Genomic DNA, 21770 nt, shown 5'->3' on the forward strand with positions numbered 1-21770 from the left:
TTAACATTGAAACAAATGAAATCCAGGCACTGCAATTTTTCAAGCATACCAAAGCTTTCTAGATGTTGGATTAAAAAAACGTAGGTGCACAGAGGACCTGCTCACTCTGAGAACAAATCTACTTTGCCGAGTGTAAGGTTTGAAAATGTTTGGATAAGCTTTGACTCACATTGTCCAGGTGATGAAGCTTTGAGCGGCTCTGTTTTATTGAATGAAGATGTTCAACTCACCTTGTGAGCCACTAAGCCACAGTTGGAACCCATTGGCTAATATCTGACCACAACATAGCCTTTGGAATTGGCAACCTATTTTTCTAGAATTCCCCAACAGCAAGCTGAGCAAAAAGGGATTTCCAGTCAAGACTTTGTTTCTGCACACTGCAGTTGTTTTCTCTACAACCAGCAACCGAGGAAGTGATAATGGAATTAGAGTTGAGAGGCAATAGCTGAGTGAGATTACAGCAGCGCTTGCATACAGATTTTGTCTTAAGTGTTTGATAAAAAGCTAAGATTTTGTTAAACCACCTCTGATGGTATGGTGGATTGCATTACTGCCAATGCATGCTACCTGAACTGCTCTCCATGTTGACTTTTTTTCAGCATATAGGAAATGCCTCTGGAACGCTAGCGGATAATCATGCTAGGTCTGCAAACTGAAAACAGAAAACAGAAAGCTTCTGTTACCCCAAATTGTGTATTCTGCCCACAGATTCTGAATTTGTATGCAGTGTAAATGGAGGTTGAAATAACAATGAAAATCGTTTTGACTGAAAGTTGCAAAGAATAGAATCAAAAATTGCACTATTGATGGCCATTATAAGGAAAATTCAATGAAGAAGGATAGAGTAGTAACACCAAGGCAAAGAGTTCAGCTAGATTTGTATCATACACAGGTTGTGGGAGATGGTGGTACATGTTTTACCCAATAAGGACTGACATTTTATCAAAACAAGAACTTAAGTGGATATTCTGAGTGTGATGAAGACAAAGGCACTTCATAGTGTGACGCAGTGTTGAGTCAAATAGGCCAACTTAAAATCCTAAAGTGGAAAGCTCTTCCATTGTGTAAGAGAGCTACATAATTGAAATATAGAAAATATAATCTGGCTGTGGGTAATCAGTCTCATTATGTTTGACTGAGTGGTTTAAAGAAAGATTCTCAAAATAAGAGTTGTTCAAAAGTAAATGAGAGCAAACAGCTGAATGGCTTCCAGGCCACAGGAGATTCACAAGACACACTCCCTTTCACTCGACAATACATATAATCCAGGAACAAGTGAAGTGTATCTGTGAGCCCCCTGTGTTAGAGTGGAACTCATTCACATGCAGAGTCAATAAAACCTGATTTCCCTCTGGACTTGTCAAGGATGGCAGGCCTCCATCATCTGATTATGACTTCATTTAATCCATTCTCTAAAAGACACTGGGAACCAACTGTGTCTCCTCGGGAATGCAATTTGCTGATGCAAAAAGACACTGAAATGAATTCACCTTCTATGACTCTGGTGCATAGTTATTTTAAGTTTCATTGGCCTTCATTGTATGGTGCTGTCGAGCCACAGTCTTTTGAGAGTAAAGTGTCCCGATTCTGCCTTATTAAAATTGCATTTAAACCTTGTGTTTTCATGAATAATGAACAGAGGAACATGGGACTGGGGAAATGGTCAAAGTGACCACACATATCAGCAGACACTGTGCAGAACTAGCCGATGGTCATTCCCACCATCTTGCGGTTTGCTCTCCCCAGCAGTGAGAGGGACAAGCCAGCTGTGGCGGTGGCTGCAGTAGCGAAGAGGGACAAGCGTTCTATGAGTGCTAGCAGTGAAGAGAGCATGGGGAGCTGGTCCCATATAACCCCCGAGGATGACCCCCATGAGGAGACCAGTAGTTTTATCCAGCTGAGCGAGGGGTCAGTAACCATTGCTCCTTGATACTGCTGCAACGCTGCTACTCCCACCCTCACCCCCACTCTCATTGGCCCATTGCTGCTGACACTTGTGCTCTCCAGTGCCAATGCCAATTTCCCCCCCTGCAGCTACAAAGTCTACACCTGCTAAGGTGGTTAATGGCAGAGTGCTCTGTCTTCAAAGCCCTCTCCATAGCTTGCATACAGGACCACACCATGCCTGCACCACATGACACACAACTACCTGCAACCTTTAGTCATAGAAGCCTCGAGATCAGGACATTTGTCACACAGTTACTTTCAGCCAACCACTCTAACCTTTGTAAAGATCCTAACTAGTCTCAAGTCACTAATCTGTGCTTTGAGTTGTAAGGAGCGCACAGCAGAATGGTCTTGTTGTGACTCTGCTTTAAAATATCTTATCCACATATACTTAATAAACCAAATTGTATAACACCAAATTAAGGATTGTAAACTTAATGCATTTATGTGTAAAGCCTATTATGTTGACTTAGAGATAACAGTGAAAGCTGGAAGGCTCTGTGAGTTCCATTTTTGTAATTATTCAAGATTTAGTTGTTCAATTACTGCAAGGATAGTTATATGCATCAACACAACATAACACTCGCTGCTCTTTGCAACCTCTCCATCTAGCTGCTCACTTAACCTCACCTCATTCCCTTGATCCATATTGTGACACATGGGCACGGCTGCCAGCCCTGCCTGTCCACCCTACCCGCCTAAACTACCTCTAATTCTGCTCATCCTCATCCTCAGACAGGCTTGCTGCTGGACAAAGATCCTTAGCCTTCCCTCACCTTGAGCGTCTGATTCCCCTGCAGCTGCTATTTATATGTTAATCACCTGCTAATGAACGACATGACCTGCATTGCTGCCTCTGGTCATTGTTTCCGTCACACGTTAGTGATCATATTGAGTGTCTTGTGACAACATGCGGATGACGCTGTCTCTTGTTTTGTTGTTGGTTAACAGAAATGGAACCAGCAGCGCGTCCAGCCTAGGTTTGGCGGACCTGGATGCTTTTTCTGACGTGCCCACTCAGAGCACAGTAATCAGGTAGCTGTCAAAGTCAAAGGCCTGGCTGAAATTTTTCTCATTAATGTGTCACTCTGAAACCCATGATGGCAATTTTCTATCCCACAGAAGTCTGCAGAGAGAATATTGCTTTTTCTAATTTCTTAACCAGAGCATAGATATCAGGTGAATGGGAGAGACTGCTGGACTAATAATCATGCACATGGTGGTTAAAGCTCATTACAATATATTCTGTAGTCATTATGGCTTGTATAATTAGGTTACATTGAATAGAAATAAAAGCCTTTCTAGTATTCTGGAGTTATTATATCTTGAATACAATATCTACCTCAACTTATAGGTTGCAAAAACATCTCGATATTCAGTGTGTAAAATATACTCATAGATTATGGATTAAAATTGACAGAACAATATTCTAAATAAAGTATAATATGTTGTTCTTGTTTCCTTCTTGCTGTAAGTAAGAAGAAAAAGACATGCACATTAATCTGAGTAAGATTTGGAGCTTCTGATTGGCACCTTTATCACCCTCAGATGAGGCAAAGCATAGCTTGTTTGTATTTTTTATGCTGGGTTAAGCTAACCAGCTTCTGTTAGTACACATTATTATTTAGGCATGAAAGTGATTTCATTTTTTGCATCTTACTCTTGGCATGTAACAAAGTATGTTTTCAAAATGTCTGAACTGTTCCTTTAAGAGTTACTGTAACTTTATTGTAATCTTTTTCTCAAACAGTGAGGAGACTGAGAAGGGCCATCTGGCAGGAAACAGGGAGAATGCCTTTGGTAAGTGTAGGAATGTATTGTAATTTCAACATTGCCTGTATTCAACATCTGAATTATTTATCTTCTTGGTCAGCTTCAATACCTCTCTTCTCACCCAGAGCTCTTTAGTGGCCAGCATGTGCGTGATGTATGTACCATGAATCCCACAAATGGATTCACTTGACTGAAGGCATTCCTTGTCTCAGGAATACGGATGTTCATCAATAATTAAAAGGGGCCCATAGTTCCTGAAGTGCCTCAACACAACGTTCATGTTTGTTTGAGCTCCATCAAAGATTATCCCAAAGCAAAACGGAGACTAGGACATGCTGCTCTTTGTTAATGTGAACACAGTATCTATAAAAGTGTGTACTGACCTCCTACTCCAACATGTCCTGTTACTTCTGATTTCTCAGAGAGCAGTCCAGCGAGGACAGTAGGCAGCAGTGGGAACCTCAGGGTCCTTTTGGTGGTAAACTGTGACCTGGAGTCTGAGTGTGTGGACTCAGAGCTGAGAGTGGCTTTGCAGTGGATTGCAGCCTCTGAGCTGGGCCTTCCTGCACTCTACTTCAGAAAGTCCAGAGAAAAGAGGGTTGCAAAGGTGAGAATTTCTTCACTCAGCAAATAGCTGAAGTCATTGATCATGTATTCATTGTTTGATTCATTACCTGTGTGTCCTCCCAGTTCCAGAGAGTGGTCCATCTGATGTCTCAGAAGTCATGGAGGATTGCGGACTTGTTTGGCGCTGTGGTTCAGTTCTGTAAACTATACAAGAAAGAGGAAGAGGAGGGCCAGTCTCTGTCCAGCCTGTTCGACTGGCTTTTGGAGACCCTGTAGTGTGGACTAGCTTCTGCATACTGCAAACACACATGCTCACTCACTCACTCTATTAATGTGTTCCTCACTGTTAGCCATGTCCCGTCTCTTACACGAAGCATCTCTGACAGCAAGCTGGAAGCCAGACTCAATCAGCATACTTGAGATACCCATACACCATAATATGTCCATGGAAGTTGTGTCTAGTTTCTGATCACCCGCCATAAATGGACAAGTCTCCCTTTAATAAAAGCATGTTTTTGTTTTCAGATTCACTCCTCTTGTGACACACGACGCAGAGCAAACTGTAGGTGTTCTGGTTGGACATTCCTGGTATGGAATGAGCTAGCCTTCAAGAGATTATAGTCAGCAGGTTTTAACTGCTCCAGATAATATATGAATAAATAACTATATATTTACAGATTCACACTACCAAATATGTTTATTTATTTATTTACTCCTATTGAACACACATGAAGCAAAGTACGAATAGATATAGAAAAATCAGGTGAAATTCTCAAAACAACTCAACATGCTTGAACCTTTTCTATCAAAACTACATTGTATAAGAAGCTAGGAGAAGATATGTAAGCTCTTTTAAACTCTTATGATAGCCACTTAGAAGTGCACATTGCTGAAAGTAGCAAAATGTCCATATCTTTGTTGTATTCATTGGCCAAACATCCCACCTCTGTTGTGACCATGAATTGGGTAATAAGTAAGTGTGTTATCTTGTTACTGTTACTTGAGAACTGATTATTTTGGATAGCTGTACTGTATATACTGTAGATTTGGAACTGCTGCACCTTGGAGTAGTGGACTGCTCTCTTTAGCTTTTACTGCGTCAGGAAGACAGAGTAAGGTTTGTAATGTTGAATTTGTATGTGAATTTTGTCTGTTTATTTCTCTACTTAGTGGTACTCTAGTGTTACATCAGCATTGAGGGGGATAAAAAGCACACAATTCAGCTGTAAACTCTGTTACACGGTAGAACTGAATGTATTTATCTTTTGACATAAATAAATCTCTGTGATGTGAAATACAAGTGGTCTTGAATACTCATAACACTGTTACATTGGACACCTTTACACATTTGTTTTACACTGTTTTCTATTTTTTCTCCAAAGAACATAACAGATGCAGTTAGAGCGTAGTACAACAGCCATCATCCATCATTCTCATCATCGAATACCGTGTCCAGGTATTTGCCGCCTGCTTCTAAATGGTCATGGGAAGGATCAGTACCAGATCCGGCATGTGTTATCCTTGCTTCCTGCAGGAGAGCACAAACAAGAACAGTTGGCTGCACAGAAGGACACAGCTGCATGCTTTTCATCTCAAATGTGCAATTAAGAATTTGTGATGGCTAGAGAGGAGCAAATTAATTGCTGCTTAAGGCTACATTTTAACATGTGTGGTTGTCAGATATTTTGAGTGGGTGTCAGGGGTGGCATTGTATACCTGTAATGATAGTATCACCCTCGTAGTTGAAGAACAGGAGAAGACCTCATCCCTGTGCCCATCCAGAACTTGTAGGCAGCTCCCAGACTGAACATCCCACAGACGAGCTGTCTTGTCTGAGCTGGCAGTCAGGATTCTGCTGCCCTGCGGGCTGAAACAGATCTACCAAGAGAGGCAGAGTCAGGAGAGAGATGGTCTAAGTCAAAGATGTGGTTTTGCTCAAGTGTGGTGTGTGGTGTGTGTGTGGTGTGTGGTGTGTGTGTGTGTGTGTGTGTTTTGTGTGTGTGTGTATGTGTGTGTGTGTGTGTGTGTGTGTGTAGTGTGTGTGTGTGTGTGTGTGTGTGGTGTGTGTGTGTGTGTGTGTGTGTGTGCGTGTGCGTGTGCGTGTGCGTGTGCGTGTGTGTTCCCGGAGTAATGGAGTAGAGAGTGCTGAATAAGAGATTATACCAAAAATGGTTGAAATTATGCTAGGAGGAGAAAATGAGTGAGTTTAGAACAATTTCACCAAATCAGCAGCATTATTCCACAGGGGTCATTCAACCCAGTGCTTAAGGAGGATAAAAGCACCGGTGGAACCACTAAGTGAAGAGCTTTTTCCAGGGAAGTATGAAAATCATAGCTGAATCTGATTTTGTGTGATCTCCAGTTTATCATTCCGTGAATGGTTTTGTATCCCCAAAGTGAAGTAAAGGAAGAGATGATTAGATGAAGCTGGCACTAGATGGCCATTAAGGTAAGTATGTTTTTATTAAAACTCTAAACGTAGCACCAAGGGTCCGTACTGGACAGAAATGGAGAGTGACTGAGATGCTCATAGTAGAGACCATAGGGGGTAAATGGCAGTGAATGCAATTACTGGTAAAAACAATAGAGTAAAAGATTGTAATGAAAAAGGGAAAATAATAATTATATAAAAATAAAATTTGTATTATTTCCAAAGTAAAGACTTTGCATGTCAATAATCACAAATTGCTGACTTGCTTAAAATTAATTTTCAGTTTTGTTAGAGTATAAGAAACGGATGGGTGGACAAAGCAAAAACATGGCCATTAAATTAAGGAGTGAGGTTACTTCAGTCTCTTCTCCATCATATGATTACCAGGTTATTCAATGTCTTATGGTATGCCAAACTGTTTGGATAGCTGCTGGGATTAGCTTTCAGGTAACAATTCTCTGGCCAGATGTAAACTTTTACCAAGAGAGTCACCAGAAAATGAAGTTTGAAGGATACAGAGCAGAAATCAGTGTTTTTAAAAAAAAATAAAGTTGTTGTTAAGAAGCATAATGGAAGAAGAAGAGACGTGTTAGAGAGAGATTAGTGCAATAATCCTCTAGAGTTATCATCCATCCTGTAGAAGCCATTTTAACTTAAGCTGCTGTTGGTGGTCACAGAGTAAACATCTGTTCAGAGAGAGGGACTTTGAATGGCAACACTACCCCTCCCAACCAGATTTCCTGCCCCCCAACACAGATCGGCATGTGCAGTCATGATAGTGCCGGACTCATAACCAATCGGAGGATGTAGTAGGGGCCGCCCCTTAACCAATCAGGACAGAGGACTAATAACAGAGGTGAATAATAAATTGCTTGATACAAAGGCATTGGAAAACGCAGAGATTTCGCAATAGTCTCAAATTACTCCACTTACCCATGAGTACAGATGGGTATTATGACTTTTTCTCCAAACCCAGCAGAAAAAGCAACGTTTTTTTTTACACCATTCCTACCAACAGCAGCTTTAAGTTGAGATTTTTTACCCTCTGAATTTTGGTTATGGGTGGTGCCAGCAATTATATGGGGCAGGAGGCACAGGTGTGTGTAAACTTGTTAGTTGGGTTAGTTGGACCGTCATGATGAGTGTTTCTTGACCCTGACCTAATTTAAGCCTGTTTTGAGGCGTTTTTGTGAAAGAATATGGAAATCTAAAGGACGGTTTGAAGTTTCGACTCATGGATTAAACTGAGAATGAACTGCGAGCTGTGAGTAGAACCGATTATTTTTTATGAATGACGGTGGACAAGCGTCAGGACTAAAGAGCAGCTCCGACTAGCCAAGTGACATTTTCAAACTGAATCAAGAAAGCTGCTACTTCACAGCCTATTGTTACAGACTGCCTAGTTTCAGAAAGCAGAGGTCACTACACAGACCTGAGTACCCGACACATAGATTATGAAGAACCAGATACCTGGAGCACGGTGAAAAGGAAAGATGATTCTGACTAAAATAAAATGTTGAATGCAGGGTGAATCAAGACAGGCAATGTCACACCGAGTGAAGTGTATTCACATGTGAAGGCATGTTTGTGCAACATTTAGTTCTCTTGGTTTAAAGGCTCATAGCAAAGGTTCAGACCGAGCTTGCTTCAGGTCAGAGCGCTGGCTTTCTGGTTTGGGACCTTGAGATTCAATTAATCAGATCAGCAGAGGCATCACTGCAGGTTGTTTTGTCTTACTTGCTGAGCTTTACTATGTGATGCGGTGAGCACAAACAGCCTGAAGCCTCAATCCTGTCCCTCCTCCTCTGAATCTGGTTTATCTCTTGTAAACAGGCAAAGTAGAGGAGCAATAACCTACTTCTGGAGCTGGAAAGGAGAACTGTAGCTCGAGCAGAAGACTGAGGGAAGAATTGGACTAAACACCAAGCTAAAACAAAGGCTAGCTCACATATCTGGTTGGGCTTTGCTCTCTATGGTGACATAGAAATAACTAGAGGCATATGATGAAGAGATTCTCTCAGTGTATTGATTCAATTATGGAATTGGGAAATGCGGAACTCAACCAGGCATAGTGTGACGTAAAGAGGCAGAGTTTGAGCCTCCTAGCCAATAACTATGTGTTCCTGTCCGGGATTCAAGTCAGTCATGTCCTTATTCGGCAAAAACTCTTAATCTAAATATCTTCTGAACCGTCGCGTTAGAAAAAAATTCACCCCTGTAAAGTGTGGGCCGATAGAGCAATTAGCGACGTAGAGCCAAGACGTTTTTTGAACAAGGCTGTAAACGTGTTTATTAATGCTGCAAAGATCGTCTTTTTTGAATTTGTGTCTATGTGGTTTCTGGTGTTTCTGCAGCCAGCCTCAAGCGGATTCTCAATGAATTGCAGTTTATAACACTTCCGCATGGGCTTTATAGTTTGAGACTGGAGGTTGCCGCTTGATGTCAACAGATGTATAGACTGGACAACGTGCCTTTGTTTCCACGCACTGTGCAGATGTGAAGCCAAAATACCACCTTGATAGGCGCTGACACACTGAGTTTGACCCTTGTTCCAAATCAGTGTTCTGGATTCATTCAACTATGATTAAAATATTAACACTGAATAAAGTTTTCTTTTAAATATTTTCATTTTAAATTTACACACCTTAGAATCTCTCAGACTATGGCAGAAAAGCATTTTATAGTCTCATGACTTACTTTTGATATCTCTCCATCATGGCCCTCTAGGGTCACAAGTAATTGATGTGTTGTTGCACTGAACACACATGCTGTACCTGTCAAAAACAGGGACAGGCAGAGCTGTTAGTGGTGTACTATGGATACTAGCAGCAGCATGCATACTCAATTGATTCACAATTATTGATAGTATTAGAAAGTAGTCCTACCATCAGCAGAGGCAGTAGCAATGAGTTGGCCACGTAAATCAAAACACGCATCCAGAACTTCTTCTTTGTGTTCACCCAGAGTGGCAATACACTTTCCACTGACCACCTCCCACAACTGGGAATAAATGCATGTAACACAAAACAGTCACTGACATCAATAGACTTAATCAGGCTGTATAAAAAAAGGCATAAACAGGACACACATATATGTAAACAAACATAATCAGTCTCATGAGGGATGCTTGTTCAAGGCTGATATCTGTCTTATGTGGCTTCAAACATCTCCCCATGAAGAATGCAGTGAGGACATTAATTCTTACTTGTGAGCATGACTCATCTTGTCATAATTAAGGACTGAGGAATTAATTTTTCTACTTGAAATGATGGAGACCTTAGAGACAGGCAGTGGGGAGCAATGAAGAGTGGGGAAATGGAGGATGGAGAATATGAGTGACAAACGCCATGGCAATCATTTAATAGGCTAATCAAAGACAATTTGCATTGGGGAAGAAAAAGGAAGTCCATTCTGAAAATAGATGATGGGGAGAATGTCTGCATTTGAAGCTCACGCCGAAGAACTGAAAGTTTTAAGGCTTTGAGTTAATATAGTTCACCTTGCAGGTTTTGTCCATAGAGGCTGTGACTATGAGGGAGCAATCCCAGTTAAACTGGACGTTGCTGATTTCCCCCCATGTGACCAAACAGAGTGTGGACACGTCTGAGAAGAACAGACAGAAGTATTAAGACCCAGTTGAGCACTTTTGTATTCAAAATTGACATTTGTTACACATTGTACAATATTAAGAATGAAGGACATGGACACATTGAAAGAACAATAATGATGTCTTACTCTCCTGAAGCCACCTCCCATACAGATACTGTGTGGTCAAAGGAGCCGGTGGCAAGCTGACTTCCCTCTGTGTTAAAGCAAAGCGAGATGACCTCTCCAGTGTGACCCTGATAAAACCAAAAAGAGAGAATTATACCTCAGTATCTCAGTTCATTTCTCCTTTAAACTCCCTCTCCATCTCTCTCTCTTTATGATCCTGTGTGATGAAATACACATCAAAAACTCAGCCAGGGAACCAACCTGTCACATCACAGACACACTTTCAGTCTGCACATCAAACAGAGCTCACCACTCCCCTTAGAATGGGAAATCCGTGCTTTGCTGAGCAGGAAGGCACTGACTATCAGTCCTCAACTAAGAGATAATCACTTTTAGAGTCAAATAAAAAAGTGAATCAATGCTTCATAAAATGAGAAGACATGAGCTGTTATGACATAAAGATTATGTCAGAGAAGTATTGGATTATAGTCAGTCAAGAAAAAATAACTCACATTCAGAGCTGCCACTTCCTCTCCAGTCTCGATGTCCCACAGCTTGGCAGTACAATCCATGCTGCCTGTGGCCACCAGTGTACTCTGGGGGTTGAATGCCAGACACACCTACACAATACAAAAGTTCTTTTAACAATCTCTAAAGCTCAAATCTAAAACAAATCAAAAAGAATTTCATAAAATGTAGTTATATCTAAGCACTGATGATATTACCAAAGCAAATATGGTAAATTAATCAATTTAAATTCTCAATCAGCCCTTCGCTCAACTAAAGGTACAGAGAACAGGAAAATATGTGCATTAATAATGTCAATTCACAGTAATGAACATGTTGAATATGTAATAATTTACCAAATATGAACAGCAACTAAATTAACTTCACCTGGCTTATCATACTTACTATTTCAGCCACATGTCCGCGAAAGGTGTGGAAACATAAGCCTGTCTCAGCAGACCACAGTTTGCAGGTCTTATCAAAAGAGCCGGTGGCAATCTTGTCTCTAAATATGGATCCAGTACAGCAAAGAAAATGCAAATCTGATTGTCAAATGATGCAACCTTTTTAGATGCAATTAAACTTTTACTGAACCAGCTCATTACCCGTAGGGGTTGTTGAATGCAACTGCATACACCACATTTCTGTGACCCTCTAGCCGGTGCAGCTCTGTGCCTGAGACTTTGTCCCAAACTCGACATGTCCTGTCATAGCTTCCAGTTATAAACCTGCAGAGTGTAAACAAGGACAGTAAAGAAGAATATAACAAGCATAAATACAGAACTTTTCCTAAAATCTAAATTGGCAGACTTTTGTGTCTTTGGTTACCCACCTTGAACCTGATTTGTCAAAGGCAACATTTGTCAGTGGAAGGACATGTGTATTCAGCTCCTAAAAGACCAACAAAAAAATAACAATAAAGCTTAACCTCAACAAAAATATGGCTACTTCATTCCTAGCTTGCAAGGGGTTGAACATTTTTCTTTTTCTCCTTGCAAACGACAGAACAGTCTTTTGCCAGTTAAAAATACCTAACCTCTGGTAATATAACCTACTATTAACACACTGAGACATTTACATTGTTATCAAAATATGACATTGTTGGCAAGCTTTCCATTTGGTTTCTTATTCTGAGTCTAGGTAACCTAACCACTACTGCTCTCTAGTGCCTCTTTGTAGAACTAGCCATTTTCTAACTCTGCACACACAGTAGTTTTACAGAGCAATAATTATGCAGCTAATGTACTGCTGTCATTAGCATGTTGAAATGTTGTCATTCAGAAAGGACAATGGTGTTAAGGAATGTACAATGCAGAATTGCAAAATGGACACAAGGGGGGAGAGCTAACATTGCTTTTCAGCAGCCACACTAAGAAAGCTGCTTGCAGTGTGCAGACATTTGTTTATTTATGAGTGCTGGCATCGGCCAATGCCACTATTTCACAATGCTATTATTTGGCTGTATTTATTGGCTAACCAAGTAGTTGTGTTTTACCTTAAAGAAACAGAACCCGTGGTTCTTCTGCCCTTGTTTCTGCTGAAGTCGAAGGATCAGCTGCTTGACCTCATCCACCCGGGGCTCTGTGATCAGAGGCTCTGATTGCCTGATTACAGCCACCAACTCATCTGGATTTGTTCTATGCAGAGGAAATTTCTAATAAATATGCGAACTTATGAAAATTACAATATGGACAAAAAATACATGCAAATAAAACAACTTATTTTAGTTAGTTCATGAGTTCAAATTAAAAATGACAGATACATTAGATGAAAAACAGACTAACATGTTATATATCCACACTTTCTTAAACTTCAAATATGCTTGGAAACACACCTCTTACTAGCACAAATGGATTCTTATATAATGAGTGGTATGATGAGCTGAGCTGAGCTGAGTTGAACCAAATTATTGCTCATAGTTTTAAACAACAGTATCAAGATATAAAAATACAAATCAAAACCTTTTCAATTATTCCAAATTCCAAGCATCAAGAACAAAAATCTAATTAGTGGAAACACAATAATTTAATTATTTATGCCATGGGGTTCAATGCTAAGAAAGTTTGGGAAGCTGTAAATGTAACAAAATCACATTCAAAACAACAGTACAACTTTAAAGGGTAGTTAGGTAAACCCATGCATGGATCTCTAATCGAGTCTAGGATCACTTACTAACAGAGCACGCTGAACAAGTATCGGTTAGAGGGGTAAACATGATATATGTATGCATGTGTATGTGTACGTATGCATGTGATAGATATGTGTGTGTGTATGTATATGCTGGACTCTATATATATATATACTGTATATATATATATATATATATTTTTTTTTTTTATGAATCCCTCAGTGATTGTTTTGTTTTTCGCTTTTATTTGTCATTTTTACATGGCTCCTATGTTGTGGAGGGACGTGTTGGTTGCTGACGCAGACCAAAATAAACCTAATCAAATTTTTCAAAAAAGAAACAGTGTGAGGCATAAAAGCATCAGCATTCAAACTGAGATTAATCATAATATAAAACAGTTATTGTACAGTCAGTGCAAACTGATTAAAAGATTCTGGGGATCAATTTCAAAAGAACTGAGTGGCATTTTCCAGACCTCCATCCAGAGGGACTCGGGCCTATTCATTCTCAGCCTCCCCTCAAAATCGGTTTCATTAACACAACCACATTTCAAACTGTGTGACAAACTGTTGTTATTAGCTGGAAAATGTATTTTGATAAACTGGATTAAAGATAAACCGCCAACTGTTACGCTGTGGTATCAAGAGTTATTCAGGGTTCTCCCTCATGAAAGGATCAGTGCAGTTCTGAGGGGCAATGAGAGGCACTTCATTGACATGTGGTCTCTCCTGTGTTCAGTATATTACCTGAAGAGCTGACCCAACTCTGATGAGGGGACAAAATGACATAAAGTGGCCAACCTGCAGAGAGCTAATCAATAAGCGTCCTGCTTTCTTTTTCTTTTTTTCTAATGTCGGTGTAGCTTAGCTGTCTTTGCCTTTTTTTTTTTTTTTTATTATCATGTATTGAAATCATATTACTATGGCAATATGCATGATATCAACCTGTGGGGGGAGTGGTCTGGCAGCAGGGTTTTCCTTATTTGGAATGTACGGTATGATATGGCGGCAGTATGTTATTTTGTGTTTATTATGTATTTATTTTATTTCTTGTATTTTTCTCTTCTTCCTTCTCTTCTCTTTCTAATGTAAATGTATTTATATATCCACTCTCAATGTTTTACTTTAAATGTGTAATGTTGTTGAAGACAAGATGTACGATCTGATTTAATTCTCCTCTGTTTATGGAAAAACAAAAAAAACAATAAAACAGTTATAAAGGAGCCGGTTACAGGATACAAGTAACTTACTCTGGAGTTAAATCGAAAAGGTCAATCGATTTTGACCTCAAGCATCCTCTCTTCACATATTCCAAGGTTATACCTGAGAGAAGAAAACAAGAGTTTAAAAAGGAAGGTTCTGGCGACGGCTAACAGAGCGCAACAGTCACAAACATTAGCATCAACTTCAGCTAACAACAAGGTGACATTCAAAATAAGTTAGCGCATGAAAAGGCTGCTCTTCAGTAGCGACATAACTAACGTTTACACTGAGACGAGACATTAGTTTGTATTACCAGGTGGATAATATCTGAGATAAAAGCGTTGTAAGTTTCATTTTGTCTCCAGGCCACTTCGTCGCTTATCAACAACCGTTGCTGTGGCACCGACTTCTTGTGTCACAAGCATAGGGCACGTCCGCGGTGCACTTTTAGTGCGCATGCGTTATACGACTAAACACAAGGCAAAACGAGTTTGCATTTTTTTTCATACATGAAAGTCCTTTTCCCATATTGGACCAAACAAGAACATATCTGAAGAAGTGGTAAGATGTGTGATTAAATTCAAACACATACTTAAGAGCCTGTAAATAATTGTTTTTTAGGTATGAGAACAGTGTTCCTGAATAAGCATTCTTGTCCTTTGATGCTTGTTGTTTCCCACAGGTCACAAACTATCTGTTCCCTATCTGGATGTACTCCTACCTTGCCATCCTTTTCCCTGTCTTCCTCTTGACTGACTTTCTGCAGGGCTTCTTTCTGGTCACCAATTACGTATGTGCTGCTGTGCTTTGCCCCAGGTTTACCTGCAATGACATTTCTTCAGGTACTCTGAAAATCAAAATAGCACATTTTCACTACAGATTACTACAGTTAAATTGACTTTAAACACATATTGCATTATGTTATGCATAACTATTACAAGTTGCACAACAGGTCTCTTTTTAAAATCTTATTTGTCCCATCAACAGGTCAACTATGCTGTAGTGACTTCCACAGAGGTGGCCTACTACTAAGTTCTTCTCCCATAACATTTTGATAACAAAGTCAGTTCAAACCCTTAAAACTTATATTCCGGATGTGTATAGCGAAATAATTTTGCACTGGGATAGTTTTCAGAGACTATGTAGAGACTGTTAAGGAGTTCTGAAGCCCCCCTAAATTTGGTCCTAGCAATCCTTATACAAAAAACTACAGGGGCATTTGCCCAACCATATTTTTTAATTCAGCAGTTATTTTGTAAACATTTCATTTTATAATCTAGATTTTGATTCGATTCAAGTGTGGTAAATTAATGATATTCTAAATTAAACATTTTCTTCTACCCAGTTCGTACAGTATAGGAAAAATGCACTCTCCCCCCTCTCTCTACAGTTGGTTTAATCAAAATGTCATGATTGGAGATCTGTTAATTACTGTATCACAATAGCTGATGCATTAAATGTGTGAATTCATTTTTTTATGTGTTTTCTCCCCAACCTCCCCTTACCAGTAAAAGTAACAACCACACACATGCTTTTAGTCATTTTAATCATATGGTGCTATTTGTACTTTTCTTTTCTTTTTTTTCTTCTTTTCTTTTTTGTTTGTGTTTTGGTTTCTCCTCTCCCTTCTCATTTTGATTTTATTTACTTTATTTTATTTTTATTTTTATTTTTTATTTTGATCTTTTTAGGGAGTCTTTTAACATCTAGCAAGGGACTGAGGATGTAAACTAGCCTTTGGCTAATTCTGGTATATTTGCAGAAGTGTTAACTAATATGCATGGTCCTTTTAAATGAAAAATAAATAAATAGTAAATAAATAAATGATTGCAATAGTCCTTGAATGAATTTGATATCTTTACAAAAACGTATTGTTTTGAGTATAAATCTAATATTCAGAAGGATATATGTTGTTCAGTGAATACGTTGTTTAGTAGTAGGTTCTATCACTTCAAGTAAGTATCCATATCACAATCTCTCTCTGGGTTGTGCACCATATAAAGTCTGATCCTAAAATCATCCCTGGCTGAGAGGATCAAAGACCTTCTTTGGGTTGTGCTGTCAGCTCAAGATTTCAACAGGTAAATCAAAGAAGATTAGAAAGTTTTCCAGAGAGTGCTATAAAACTTATGACTGCTGGACAGAGGTGGGCAAAATGAGCCAATGAATGAATGTGATATGCCTGGATGATATTTAGGGTCTATAAAGCCCTTGCTCTCAGCTATCCATTTTTTCCTCATAACAGGTCAAAGTCTATGGCTTATGACCTGTGAAAAAGGCACGTGTGGGTCATAAAGATTAGATCATATTATATATTTTACCTACTGGTGAAGACCGACACTCCTATTGAAGATCAAGTTGTCAGGATAGTCTAATTTTAAACTACAACCAATGTGTTCAGGTGGAGCTCCTGGAAATTAGAAGGAAAGAGGATCTCTGGGGAATTCTGGTAAGGTAAACATGGGCTATTTGGCCAAGCTGAAGTCCTCTGGCTGGGCTTATCCCACTGCCATCCTGTCACTCTACGGGTTTTTTGCAAACTGCAGAGTAGCCGAGCCCTTCCTTACTCCATATCTGATTGGACCAAACAAGAACATATCTGAAGAAGTGGTAAGATGCGTGATTAAATTCAAACACATACTTAAGAGCCTGTAAATAATTGTTTTTTAGGTATGAGAACAGTGTTCCTGAATAAGCATTCTTGTCCTTTGATGCTTGTTGTTTCCCACAGGTCACAAACTATCTGTTCCCTATCTGGACATACTCCTACCTTGCCATCCTTTTCCCTGTCTTCCTCTTGACTGACTTTCTGCGGTATAAACCCCTCATCATGGTGCAGGGCTTCTTTCTGGTCACCAATTATGTGCTGCTGTGCTTTGCCCCGGGTCTACCTGCAATGACATTTCTTCAGGTCCTCTAAATCAAAATAGCACATTTTCACTACAGATTACTACAGTTAAAATTGACTTTAAACACATATTGCATTATGTTATGCATAACTATTACAAGTTGCACAACAGGTCTCTTTTCAAAATCTTATTTGTCCCATCAATAGGTCAACTATGCTGTAGTGACTTCCACAGAGGTGGCCTACTTCTCTTACATTTACAGTGTGATTCCATTTGAGAACTATCAAAGAGCCACTGGCTATCTTCGCAGTGCCATGCTTGCTGGATACACAATTGGTGCCAGCCTAGGCCAAATGCTCATCTCCCTGGCAGGTAAGTTTTATGGTACTGAATTATAAATAAAATAATAGTGAGAATGGAATAATGGGATATATTTCTGAATATATCCTCAAATTTAAGATAAAATATACTCTGACACAGTTAATCATTAACCCTCAATACAAAAAATCTACAAAATGTGCGTAGAAAGTAAAATAAACTTCAAAGCAACTGATGAAATAACTGAATTGTGCAAACTCTGATCATCAGGGGTGGACTATTTCTACATCAATGCCATCACACTTGGGATTGTAAGCGTTGCTTTTCTCATCTCCTTCTGGTTGCCTATGCCGCAGAGGAGCCTGTTCTTCAAAGGGAAAAGGGCTGCAGCTGTGGGCTCACAGTCCCAGAGGGAGGCGCCGCTGGGGGCAGACAGGCCTGAGGAACCAGTGACAGATGTGGATGAAGTTGGCTCGGGGATAGAGAAGATTGAGCATAATGGCAGTGCTGGCTGGTGCAGCAGGGAAAATGTAGCCACTGCTGGCCGTCTACTTTGGCAGAGCTTCAGGGAGTCCTATTCTTCCAGGCATTGTCTTTTTGTGTCTTGTCCCACAGTTCCATTTATAAACTGCACAAATGAAGAATTAGATGATAATTCATTGTGCTGTTTTCTCTAACAGTTTGCAGCTAGAATGATAAACCCTTAAGTTGTATTCATAATTATGATCTATTTTTTTACCACCATACAGGCTTCTAATCTGCTGGTCCTTGTGGTGGGCTCTGGCCACAGCTGGCTACGTGCAGGTTTTCAACTACATCCAGCTGATGTGGGATCATATAGAACCATCTGCTACATCATCCATCTACAACGGAGGTGTAGAGGCTGCATGCTCACTTGTGGGTAAGACTGGTTCTAGCTATGTCTGTGTTCATGTCTGCAACATAGAAAATCAAAAGGAAAATTAAACTATGTATTTAAAACAGATGTAGCTTAGGAAGTCAGAAAGTATTGGAAAAAGTAGTACTATGGTAATGATGACTTTCATTTCTTTGAGGGGTTTGTCGACAATTTCACAAATATAGAATATAGCTTAATTCTTTGCATATATTATGTCTTCCAAGAACTTTTTTTAAATATGATAGGACAATAAAAAAGAGAAAAATGTGCACAAAAATGCCTTTAACGAAGTTGTTAAAGCACAGTATAATCTCACAGAATAACAGGAGATCACAGATTTTCACCTCATGTTGACTTGGAATGAAGAGTTGAATTGAAACAAAGGAGGGGCAAAAGTTTTCTGCACAATCCCACTATAAAGTGCAAAATAAATTTCAACATGTTATTAAAAGCTGTCTGATATTCAGATAGACCTATAAAACGACCATGCCAATATTTGTTTAATGGAATATCTTATTAGATGGAAATATGTATAGATCTAGAAAGGGAATAGCATCACTATGGTCCTATTGGCTTACACTCAAACTGGCTCAGCACGAGTATAAGAAGAGTAATTGCTTCAATTAAGCAGATAGAGTTAGATGGTAATGGATTCTGTGATTATTGCTGTAGGTTGATTCCAAGAGTTGGGTGTGTTAGGATTAATGGGTACTTTATGCCTCCTCTTTTCCTTTCTTTATTATTTACTTTGACTTGTTCTCATATGGGACATTGGGAGTGGGTTCAGTTGTCACTGGTCTGTCCGACACTGTTAAACGCACCCTTTGCCTGAAGTGCGACCATAGTGCGACCAGAGTGCGACCAAAGAAGGTGCTTGGTCAACTTTATATGACGTCATCCGATTGATGTGATCAGCCCTATGGATCAGCCGCCGCTGGGATGTGAGGATGAAGGAGGACGCCGACAAATAACCATGAAAAATTCAACCACAGTGGCCCCCATGCACTTTTGGAGAACCAGCACAGCTTTTAACCTTAACCCAACCAAACAAAAATAAAACTTGAACTCACTGAAGAAGCTTGGGCTCACCACTCACCGCCATGCCATCCAGTATACTCCAGCAGACCCTCGTGCAGGCAGTGGTGGACAAAGTACACAGCTTCATTACTTAAGTCAGAGTACAGATCCTCCTGGTCAAACATTACTCCAACACAAGTGAAAGTTGTTCAGTCAGATTATTACTTGAGCTGAAGTACTGGAGAACTTGCTTTTAAAAATACATAAGTATTCAAAGTACTTTTTAAAAAATCTCAAAACATATTTTCACAAAGCATGAGTGCAGTCAGGAATACATAGGAGTACATTCAGTTACATTATGTTCATTTAGAAACCATTACTTGAAATCTCTAAAAAAAACTATACTATGGAATAAAACAGAATCTAAGTTACTCCAAGCACAGACAACTTTGAAATGTTCATCTGGAATGAAACAAATGTTGCTCAAAGTGCTTTCTCAGGTTGGACAGTGAATTTTTGTATGTTAGGGCAGAGTGGGAAACAGGGTGAACATTTCAAACAATATGTATCATTTTTCATGTCAAAAACCTCTAACACGGGCTGAAGATATGGCCGTGGGTGCTCAGGTGGAGAATTATAGCCATCATTACCACCTCTAAATGAACTTTAAAAAAAAGTACAATAATTGTCTTCTGAATGTAGTGGAGTAAAAGTAATAAGTTTCCTAAAAAAATAATACTCCAGTAAAGTACAGATACTCAAAATATGTACTTAAGTACAGTACTCAAGTAAATTTACTCTGCTGCTGTCCACCACTGTGTGCAGGTGAGCTGACCCAGCCTACTCCCTTGAATGAGAACCAGTCCCTTCTTTCCACTCTTTTACTATGTTTCACTCTTCATGTTAGGGCTGTATCTATTATTTTTAATCCATACCTCTACTTGGTGCAGTCTGTAACAGGTGGAAGCAATTCATCATAAAAGGCATGTGTTTGCAAAAAGCTACCTGACATGTAATTACTATCATTCAATTTAAAAACGATGTTCATAGGTTCAATTAACAACTAACAACAAGAGTGTGTATTGAAGTTGCTGTCCTATCTCTCTCCCCCATGATCCAGGGGCAACAGCAGCCTTCTCCGTGGGACACATCAAAGTAAAGTGGGACGTGTGGGGAGAGCTGGCATTAGGGTTGTTCTCAGCTGTGGGGACATGTGCTGTGTTTCTAATGGCGTTCACCAGCAGCATCTGGGCATGCTATGCTGGTTATGTTATTTTCAAGTCCTGCTACATGCTTCTCATCACCATCACAACGTAATTTCTCCTTAAACTCTAACTACAATATTCACTCTTAACTGCAACAGTCAGGATTTTTGTAATGGAGGGCACAAACAATGTATCTGTAAAAAAGCATGCTTCCAACAAACGTTAGAAATCCCAAGATATTGAAGTGGCAATGATATGTATTTAAAACAACTCACTGAAGAACCAAGGAGCAGCTTTTTGCAGAGCTTTTTTCATGCTTTGAGGTATTAAACATGTTTCCTACGCAACTTCAATGTATAATTCAATTTCAGATTTCAGATTGCTTCCAACCTCTCCATGGAGTGCTACGCTTTGACATTTGGGATCAACACCTTTGTAGCCCTGTGCCTGCAGACCATCATCACTGGAATATTTGTTGATGAAGCTGCGCTGGGACTGGATATTGTGACACAGGTATGTTGTACACAGCTTTTTAGCATCATGCAAGTATCTATATGTATTTGATTGAAAAAATGTTTTAAAAGACTGAGTGCACTCTTCAGTAGCTTACTTTGAATCAACTCTGTGTAATAACCTACACTACAACATGAGGAGAGGGTGACACCTGGTGGTTATCTACAGACGTTGAATATCAGTTGAGCCATATATGATTTTAGTTTTGATGTCGTGGATGACTGAGGGCTTTCTCTGCAGTTCACCATCTACGGCAGTTACTATGCTGCCATCTCAGTGCTCTTTCTGATTCGAGGGACCTACACAGCTTGTGTAAATCACTGCAATCCTGAGCGCACCAAAACCAAGGAGCAAGAGTCCAGCGGTGTGGAGGTGACCTCTGCTGAACGTCTCTGAACAAGGTCAACAGTTTTTGAAATACTGAAGGACTGGTATCAAAATTAGCAAGTGATTGTTCCATTTGTCTAAGGAGAATAAAATACTCACTCATCAACTTTAGTGTCCTCTGTGAGGTGTACAGCTCACCATCTTAAGGCCTCCTAATAGTGCCCCAGTGAGGCTACAACTGTCTTAAATTGCTGACTGGCCCTATAGGTGATATCAATTTTAATGCTGCAATTAATCTGTATAATAATCAAGTTGGCAGGTCACACAGCACAATAAACCAGCTTTTATCACTGACTAACGAGGTATAAGTTTGA

At 39.7% G+C, this 21770-nt stretch overlaps 3 protein-coding genes across 3 annotated transcripts in view; 2 read left to right on the forward strand and 1 right to left on the reverse strand.

Moving 5' to 3' along the window:
* Nucleotides 1-5582, forward strand: part of sphkap (SPHK1 interactor, AKAP domain containing) — a 30003-nt gene extending 24421 nt beyond the window's left edge. Inside the window, 5 exon segments of the mRNA XM_034700737.1 lie at nucleotides 1747-1908; nucleotides 2899-2982; nucleotides 3698-3747; nucleotides 4143-4327; nucleotides 4411-5582. Of these exon segments, the coding sequence (XP_034556628.1) occupies nucleotides 1747-1908; nucleotides 2899-2982; nucleotides 3698-3747; nucleotides 4143-4327; nucleotides 4411-4563 (634 nt within the window). The 3' untranslated portion in view covers nucleotides 4564-5582.
* daw1 (dynein assembly factor with WDR repeat domains 1) lies at nucleotides 5518-14613 on the reverse strand (the record flags this gene model as incomplete). Its single annotated transcript, XM_034701571.1, is given in 15 exon segments — nucleotides 5518-5815; nucleotides 6004-6036; nucleotides 6039-6165; nucleotides 9416-9492; nucleotides 9604-9718; nucleotides 10218-10292; nucleotides 10294-10321; nucleotides 10454-10560; nucleotides 10945-11052; nucleotides 11345-11444; nucleotides 11545-11667; nucleotides 11772-11830; nucleotides 12435-12576; nucleotides 14317-14389; nucleotides 14583-14613. Coding segments are annotated over 15 exon segments (1233 nt in total), but the record flags the coding sequence as incomplete, so codon positions are not given.
* Nucleotides 14614-14984: 371 nt separating this feature from the next.
* slc19a3b (solute carrier family 19 member 3b) lies at nucleotides 14985-21562 on the forward strand. The gene is made up of 9 exons (XM_034700736.1): nucleotides 14985-15059; nucleotides 16671-16879; nucleotides 17001-17180; nucleotides 17325-17490; nucleotides 17707-18022; nucleotides 18186-18337; nucleotides 20472-20664; nucleotides 20928-21069; nucleotides 21310-21562. Exons 2-9 carry the CDS (start codon nucleotides 16730-16732, stop codon nucleotides 21463-21465), a joined length of 1455 nt encoding a protein of 484 aa, XP_034556627.1. The 5' UTR covers nucleotides 14985-15059; nucleotides 16671-16729; the 3' UTR covers nucleotides 21466-21562.
* Nucleotides 21563-21770: the final 208 nt, after the last annotated feature.

Source organism: Notolabrus celidotus, chromosome 14 (genome assembly GCF_009762535.1).
Source record: "Notolabrus celidotus isolate fNotCel1 chromosome 14, fNotCel1.pri, whole genome shotgun sequence".
In the NCBI taxonomy this organism is placed as follows: Eukaryota; Metazoa; Chordata; class Actinopteri; order Labriformes; family Labridae; genus Notolabrus; species Notolabrus celidotus.